Source organism: Nematolebias whitei, unplaced genomic scaffold (assembly GCF_014905685.2).
Source record: "Nematolebias whitei isolate Nwh7 unplaced genomic scaffold, NemWhi1 Nwh_scaf_425, whole genome shotgun sequence".
Taxonomy (NCBI): Eukaryota; Metazoa; Chordata; class Actinopteri; order Cyprinodontiformes; family Rivulidae; genus Nematolebias; species Nematolebias whitei.
The window spans coordinates 3,645-12,674 of NW_023618970.1; the positions used below are offsets into that span (position 1 = coordinate 3,645).

At 39.3% G+C, this 9,030-nt stretch overlaps 1 protein-coding gene across 1 annotated transcript in view; it reads left to right on the forward strand.

The window, feature by feature from the left end:
* Window positions 1–8,000, forward strand: part of LOC119429311 (sorting nexin-19) — a gene marked incomplete at both ends in the record, with an annotated part of 9,504 nt that extends 1,504 nt beyond the window's left edge. Inside the window, 3 exon segments of the mRNA XM_037696970.1 lie at window positions 7,332–7,530; window positions 7,692–7,792; window positions 7,881–8,000. Coding sequence (XP_037552898.1) covers window positions 7,332–7,530; window positions 7,692–7,792; window positions 7,881–8,000 — 420 coding nt within the window.
* Between the last annotated feature and the right edge of the window lie 1,030 nt (window positions 8,001–9,030).

Sequence of the window (9,030 nt, forward strand, 5' to 3'; positions counted from 1 at the left end):
CCCCCCCCCCCCGCGGCGAGCAATACCGGGGGGGGGGGGGGGGGGGGGGGGGCATGTGACCCTGAGGAACATTTTGTGGCAGGGAGGTTTTTTTTTTTCACCATTCTCATTTTGTCATGGTGCGTTCGGCAACTGTTTGCTAAGACCCAGCAACTCTCAGACTTACTAATTATCAAATTATGAAAAAATATATCTGTCTTGTCGTTTGGGGAGCCGTGCTTGAACCGTGTCTCTCCTCTGCTGCTGAGAAACTCCAACACCTTCTCAGCTGGTGACGCTCTGGACGCTTGTCACCTATGACTGATTTGTTTTCTAAACACAATGTCCCAGTGGCTTTTAAATCCCAAAATACATTTTATGGCAATAACGGCAAAGACTGGTTCATCCCAAAGATCCAGTCCCCCGGCACAAACAGAGTAATATTGTGTATGCTGTTCAGTGTCAGGAGGGCTGTGATCAGTCATATATCGGGGAAACTAAACAGCCACTGGCCAAAAGATCACAGAAGATCAACATCATCAGGCCAGGACTCTGCCGTCTACACTCATCTCCAAGCCAGCGGTCACTCTTTCAGGGATGAAGATGTTCACATCCTTGATAGAGAGGAACGATGGTTTGAGAGAGGAGTAAAGGAGGCCATCTTTGTGAAAAGAAACCATCCATCATTAAACAGAGGTGGAGGCCTCCGTGTTCAACTGTCCCCCTCTTATAATGCTGTTATTGCTAGTATCACTTAGCCACCTTGAATAGCAAACAGCCATCAGTGTGCTGATGATCCATTGTTAGGCTGATGGTCCTCCTTGATTATGTGAGCAGCTGGTTTTGGCTGTCAGCAGCAAACTGGTTGATCCACTGCGAAAGGGTGCTATTTAAGAGACTGAGCTGAATACAGCACCTCAGACTGAGGAAGTCTTTCGGATGAAAGACGAAACGTTTCTACAGTTTTTTTTTCTTTGAACGTCTAGAGGATCAGATTTAATTTTTTTAGGTAAACTCAAAGGTTATTAAAAAAAGGTCGGACAGAACAGAATTTTGAGGAACTATTACTAAGTCCTTAATCTCTATGCCATAGGTCAGAAATAAGTCAAGGGAGTGATGATAATAATAAGTAGATGTGCAGGCGTTTTGGGTAAAACCAAATGACTATTAAATTATTAAAGGCTATGCTTAAGCTCTCACTTTCAACATCTACATGAATATTGAAATCCCCCATTATTATGACTTTATCTGTATTTAGTAGTAAATCAGCTAAGAATTCTGAGAATTCGGACAAAAACTGAGAGTAAGCGCCTGGTGGACGATATATAGCAACTAGTAATAGTGGCTTTTCTGATTTCCATTTTGGATGAGAAAGACTGCAGGACAGTGATTCAAAAGAATCATAACTAATAACTGGTTTGGCATTAATCAAGAATCCTGACTGAAAAATAGAAACTACTCCTCCACCTCGGCCAGTTGTTTTAGGAACATGAAAATTTAAATAATTAACAGGAGTGGATTAATTTATACTAACAAAATCCTCCTGTTGTAGCCAAGTTTCTGTCAGACAGAATAAATCAATGTCATGATCAGTTATCAGATCATTATCTAACAGGGATTTAGAGGAAAGAGATCTGATGTGCAATAATCCACATTTAATGATTTTATGATTTTGCTCTGGTCAACTAACTGTGTTTATTTTAATAAGATTTTTATGGTTTATATTTTTAGAGCTGATTTTTGGTTTATTTAATTTGAGCCATGGGCGAGTTGACACTGTTTCAGTGGGGGTGTGGGTGGGAAACAGAGGAGAAGCAGCAGAGAGGTGTGGAAGACTACAACTCTGCTTCCTGGACTGGACCCTAGGTTGTCAATAATTTGGGGGATAAACAAAATCAGCCATATTTCTAGAAAGAAGAGCGGGTCCGTCCATAGTGGGATGGATGCCATCTCTCCGCATCAGACCAGGTTTTCCCCAAAAAGAACTCCAGTTATCTATGTAGCCCATGTCGTTGTCAGAATACCACCTGGACACCCAGTGATTAAACGACGACATATGGCTAAAATGTCATTGCTGGTCAGGTTGGGGAGGGGGCCAGAGAAAACTATAGAGTCCAACACGGTTTTAGCAAAGTCACACACCAAAGCAACATTAATTTTAGTGACCTCCGATTGGCATAACCGGGTGTCATTACCGCAGACGTGAAAAACAATCTTACTGTATTTAGCCTTGGCCTTAGTCAGCAATTTCAGATAAGATTCAATGTTGCCTGCTCTGGCCTCTGGAATACAATTCAATTCAATTCAGTTTATTTATATAGCGCCAAATCACAACAAAGTTGTCTCAGGGCACTTTACAGAAACATTCACATACATAAAAGTCAATTAGTAAAGTTCTCTATCTAAGGAATCCAGCAGACAAGATGAATCTTGGCTTCGATGTAGTCTCCCATCCTGAGTAAACACAGTGGCAACAGTGGAAAGGAAAAACTCCCTTTTAAAAGGAAGAAACCTCCAGCAGAACCAGGCTCAGGACAAGCGGCCATCTGCTTTGACCGGCTGGTTGAGAGGACAGGAAGGAGAGACAGATGAACACAGAATGGTAGGTCCAGGTATAGGTCCAGGTGTATCTGAAAGACAAAAAAACACATGTAAAGGATTGAAAAAATAATTACAAATACAAAACAGGTTGAGCAGAGTAAGTAAAGACGGAAGTAGAGTGAAAATTGTGGTCAGTTTGTCCTCCAGCAGTCTAAGCCTATAGCAGCATAACTAAGAGACAGCTCAGGAAACCCAAGCCGACCCTAACTATAGGATTTAGCAAAAAGGAAAGTCTTCAGCCTAGTTTTAAAACTGGATAATGTGTCAGCCTCACGGATAGAGATTGGCAGTTGGTTCCACAAGAGAGGAGCCTGATAACTAAAAGATCTGCCTCCCATTCTGTTTTTGTAAATTCTAGGAACCACAAGTAAACCTGCAGTCTGAGAGCAAAGCGCTCTGTTAGGAAAATATGGAACAATAAGATCTGTTGTTGAGAGCTTTGTAGGTTAGAAGTAAGATTTTGAAATCTATTCTGGATTTGACAGGGAGCCAATGGAGAGAAACTAAAACTGGAGAAATATGATCTCGCCTACTAACTCCGGTTAAGACTCTAGCAGCAGCATTTTGGATCAACTGAAGACGTTTTAAAGAAGTATTTGGACATCCAGATAATAAACCATTGCAATAGTCCAGTCTAGACGTGACAAATGCATAGACCAGTTTTTTCTGCATCATTTTTAGATAAGATGTTTCTAATTTTAGTTATATTACACACATGGAAGAAGGCAGTTCTAGTAACGTTTTTAATGTGGGGGATAAAAGACATGGACTGATCAAAAATAACACCAAGATTTTTAACATTAGAGCTGGAGGCCAGATTAATGCCATCTAAGGAGGGAGAAAGACTGAAAAATTCATTCCTAAGGTGCTCAGGTCCAAAAACCAAAACCTCATTTTTGTCTGTGTTCAACAGGAGAAAATTAAGAGTCATCCAGGTTTTTATGTCTTTAAGACATGCTTGTAGTCTAAGTAGCTGATATGATTCATTGGGTTTAATGGACAAATATAATTGTGTGTCATCAGCATAACAATGGAAATTTATCCCATGCTGTTTAATAACTTTACCTAATGGAAGCATATATAAAGTAAAGAGTATTGGCCCAAGCACTGAGCCCTGAGGAACTCCATGACTAACTTTGGTGTATGAAGAAGATTTATTATTTACATTTACAAACTGGAATCTATCAGATAGATATGATTTAAACCACTTTAGAGCCGTTCCTGTAATCCCAATATCATATCCAAGCCTCTGAAGTAAAATATTGTGATCAACTGTATCAAGTGCAACACTGAGGTCTAACAGGACCAGTATAGACACAAGTCCATTGTCTGAGGCCATGAGAATATCATTAGTTACTTTTACTAGTGCTGTTTCTGTGCTATGATGAGCTCTAAACCCTGACTGAAACTCTTCAAACAGATTATTTCTTTGTAGATGTTCACGCAACTGACCTGCAACTATTTTCTCTAGAATTTTTGAGATGAAAGTTAGATTAGATATAGGTCTATAGTTGGCCAGAATTTCTGAATCAAGGTCAGACTTCTTAAGTAAAGGTTTAATTACAGCAACCTTAAAACGCTGTGGTACATAACCATCCATTAAAGACAAATTAAGTAGATCCAAAATGTGGACATTAATTAGGGGAAATACCTCTTTAAACAGTCTGGTTGGGATGGGATCTAGCAGGCATGTGGATGGTTTGGATGAGATTATTATTTTTGACAATTCAGAGAGTTCAACAGGACAAAAACTGTCCAAACATAAATCAGGCTCTAGTGAAATTTTTAAAGTTGTATCATTTGACAGGGGACTAGAGATAGTAGAAGGAAGGATGGTTTGAATTTTCTCTCTAATTGAAATCATTTTATTTATAAAGAATCTCATGAAGTCATCACTACTTATAGTTGTAGGGATACATGGTTCAACAGAAATGGGACTTTTAATTAGTCTAGCAATAGTACTAAACAGAAACCTAGGGTTATTTTTATTCTCCTCTATTAAAGATGAGTAATATAAAGTTCTAGCGTTACAGAGAGCTTTTTTATATGTTAGCAGACTATCTTTCCAAGTTAAATAAAATTCTTCAACATTAGTAGAGCGCCATTTCCTCTCCTGGTTTCTAGATGCCTGCTTTAAAGTACGTAACTCAGAATTGAACAAAGGAGCCAGATTCCTCTGACTGATTACTTTCTTTTTCAGTGGAGCAATTTTATCAAGTGAAGTTTGCATTGAAGTTGTAAGATGATCAATTAGATGATCTAAGTCACCGTTCTCTGATGCATTACTCTGCAAGACAGAGGAAAACAGTGATGGAAGAGATTGTTTAAATTTGGTTACAGCATTTTCTGATAAGCACCTGCTGAGATGAAATTTACTCTGTAACTGTGTAGTCATTTAATGTAAACTCTAAGGTTATTAAAAAATGGTCAGACAGAATAGGATTTTGAAGAACTATTACCAAGTCCTTTATCTCTATACCATAGGTCAGAACTAAATCAAGAGTGTGTGATAAGAATGAGTAGATGTGCGGACGTTTTGGGTAAAACCAAATGAGTCTATTAAATTATTAAAGGCTATGCTTAAGCTATCACTCTCAACATCCACATGAATATTGAAATCACCCATTATGATGATTTTATCAGTATTTAATAGTAAGTCAGTTAATAATTCTGAGACTTCAGACAAAAACTGAGAGTAAGCGCCTGGTGGACGATATAGAACAACTAGTAAAAGTATCCTGATGCATGCTCAATAATCCAGGTAGAAAAATCCAAAAAAGTTCAATCTGGTCCTCTGGACATTCAAAAAAAAACAACAAAAAACAAAACAAAGCAAAAAAATATAGAAACGTTTCGTCTCTCATCCAAGAGACTTCCTCAGTCTGAGGTGCTGTTTTCAGCTCAGTCTCTTAAATAGCACCTTCTCAGAGTGGATCAACCAGTTTGCTGCTGACAACCAAAACCAGCTGCTCACATGCTCAAGAAGGACCATCAGCCTAACAATGGATCATTAGCACACTGATGGCTGTTTACTATTCACAGAGGGCTGAGTGATACTAGCAATCACAGCATTGTAAGAGGGGGACAGTTGAACCCGGAGGCCTCCACCCCTGTTTAATGATGGACGATTTCTTTTCACAAAGATGGCCTCCTTTACTCCTCTCTCAAACCATCGTTCCTCTCTGTCCAGGATGTGAACATCTTCATCCTTGAAAGAGTGACCACTGGCCTGGAGATGAGTGTAGACCGCAGGATCCTGGCCTGATGATGTTGATCTTCTGTGCTGGACCATCCTTTTGGCCAGTGGCTGTTTAGTTTCCCCGATGTAAGACTGATCACAGCCCTCCTGACACTGAACAGCATACACAATATTACGCTGTTTGTGCCGGGGGACTGGATCTAGTACTGGAATCTAGTAAACTGGGAACTAGTAAAAGTGGCTTTTCTGATTTCCATTTTGGATGAGAAAGACTGAGGGACAGGGGAATGCATTTAACTATGACCTCTGGAGTCCCTAAAGCCACATTTCGGACTATGGAGCTGCCAATAACTAGGGTCTGCTTCTCAGCAGGTGTGTCACTGAGCGAGGAAAATCGATTAGAAACGTGAACGGGTCAGTGGTGAACTGGGGGCTTAGCCTTAGCACTATGCTTTCTCCGGACCATCACCCAGCCGGCCTTGGGTCCCGGCTGCTTAGGGTCTGCTGGAGGACCGCTAACGGGAGCCAGCCTCTTTGGTTCCATGCTGTCTAAGGGGACCTGGCTAGCTACTGGTTTTTCTACAGCATGGAGCCAAGCATCCAGTTCCAACATCCTCTCCTCCAAAGCTACATTTGTCTGGATGAGAGACTACAAGACTACATTTGTTACATGTATCCTGATGCATGCTCATGTTACATGTATCATTACCACTTAAGGAGGCAGAGGAGTATCTAAACATCTGACACACGGAGCAAGTGAAAACAGAGGAAGCCGGGAGAGAAGCAACAGCCATGCTAAGCTAACGCTAGCAAGAGCTAGCAGATCCCAATACACCAATAAAAACCGAGAAGTGTTGAAAGATAAAAGGTGTTTCAAGCACTATCCAACAGTAGAAAAATAACTGTACTAAGTTTGTTTGTGAACTAGAATGAAAAACTGTGCAAAAGACAGATAAATCCAGAAAACAAAAGATGACTCGAGCAAACAATTCACTCGAGCTACCAAACAGACAAACAGGAAGTGACAAAATATGTCTCGCCACAAACTCTGGCAGCAGCATTTTGGATCAGTTGAAGACTTTTTAAATAAGTATTTGAGATAATAAACAATTGCAATACTCCAGCCTATATGTGATAAATGCACAAACCAGTTTTCCTGCATTATTTTTAGACGAGATGTTTCTAATTTTAGTGATATTATGCAGCTGGAGGTACGTGGTTTTGGTAACATTTTTAATATGGGGGTTAAAAGACATATCCTGATCAAAAATAACACCAAGATTTTTAACTTTAGAACTGGAGGTCAGATTAATGCCATCCAAGTGGGGAGAAAGACTGAAATATTTATTCCTAAAATGCTCAGGTCCAATACTCACAAACTGTCTTGTCTGAGTTTAAAAGCAGAAAATTTAGGGTCATCCAAGTTTTTATATTGCCGTTCACAGTTGTACACATTTACCTCCTTTCAAACTAAAAATGTGCAAGTCTAGATTTTACCACTCTATACAACTTGTAGCCATAGTTGAAAGTGTGAATATCTTTTTGGTTTCAGTATGAGACATCGATGAGTTGTGAGAACCCAGAAAGTATCCAAGCAGGTTCTGATGATTTAGAGGCCATTCAAGCAGGCTGTGAGATTCCATCATCCATCCAGCCTGTAGCCTATCACATGGTCAACAGACGATACAGTGAATTTCTCAACCTGCAAACTCGGCTTGAAGAAAAAACAGATCTTCGAAAACTTATTAAGGGTTTGTGGAATTATCCTTTGTTCAGTGAATTTCTTTTTTTCTGGCATCTATTAAAACCTGGTCTTTTAAAAATCCATGCACAATCCTCACACAAGAAATTCTTATTAAGCTTAAACAGATTTATGTATGATCCTAAAGCATTACTGACTTGACTGTTTCAGGTGTGAAAGGTCCAAAGAAATTATTTCCCGACATGCCATTTGGCAACATGGACAGTGACAAGATTGAGGCCAGAAGAGGTCTACTTGAGACCTTTGTAAAGGTTAGTGGATTTTTTTTTTCATAGAAGTCTTCTTTTTTGCCCCAATATCACATCAACAAATGCTGTGCTCGTGCTTTTTGTTTTTCAGCATTTATGTGCCATCCCTGAAATAGCCAACAGTGAAGAGATGCAGGAGTTTCTTGCCCTCAATACAGATGCCAGGATTGCCTTTGTTAAGAAGCCTTTCATTGTTTCACGCATAGATAAGGTAACATCCTAAATATTTTTGTGTCTATTAGATCATCCATCCATCCATTATCTTTTACCCACTTCATGGGTCACGGGGGTCGCCGGTGCCCATGTCCAGCAATCACTGTGCGAGGGGCGGGGTACACCTTGGACAGGTCGCAAGTCCATCACAGTATTAGATCATTTTATTGTTAGAAATAAATGTTGGAAAAGGTGTTACTCAACCAACCCTTTGATAGTGAACATAAGCTCTTCCATCGTCAGTGATGTCTGCCAAGCCGAAGTGCAGCTTTGATGTGAAAGTCACAAAAACCCCACAGTTTTCTAAGTACTGTGCAAAAGTCTTGAATCATTTAATAATCCAGCTGAAGACAAAAGGCAGTAATGTTTTTGCCTGTGTCTGTGTGCATGCGTTTCATTGTCTGTAGCATTAGACAAACATCTCGAATCACTGAATAGATTTTAATGAAGCACTCACAAATCATTAGACATACCTCTACAACTGATTACCTTTAGAAGTTCACCCAATTTAAGATGGCTGCCAAAGTTAAGTCACTGTAGCAAACACAAAATTAACTAAAACTCAGTTAACTTTACACACTGTAGGAGAATAAGGGTGTAATACTGATTGTCAATTCTGAGTTAAGCTCATAAATATGTAAATAAATATAACCACAGGGCGCCACCTCATGAGAGGAAAAATAGTCATCTCTATAACCCCCAAAACGGGAATTCTTTTCATGTATAAAGATATCAAATTTGATCAACACACAGATTAAAATAATCACAGATTCAATAGTGAAATTTTAATGTATTTTATTACAAAAATAATAATCTGTGATAAAGGAGCATGATAAAATTTACCGGACATCAAAAGACTTTTGGAAAAGAACGCCTGAAGTTGTTTTCATTTACTGAAACTTTATAAGGCAGATGTTAGGAAATGTTTGTCTCTTTTAGTGAAGGAGTAAATATTTCTAAACTGAACTGCTTTTAAATTTACTGTGTAATTACTGTGAGGTCATATCCTGATGCATGCTCAATAATCC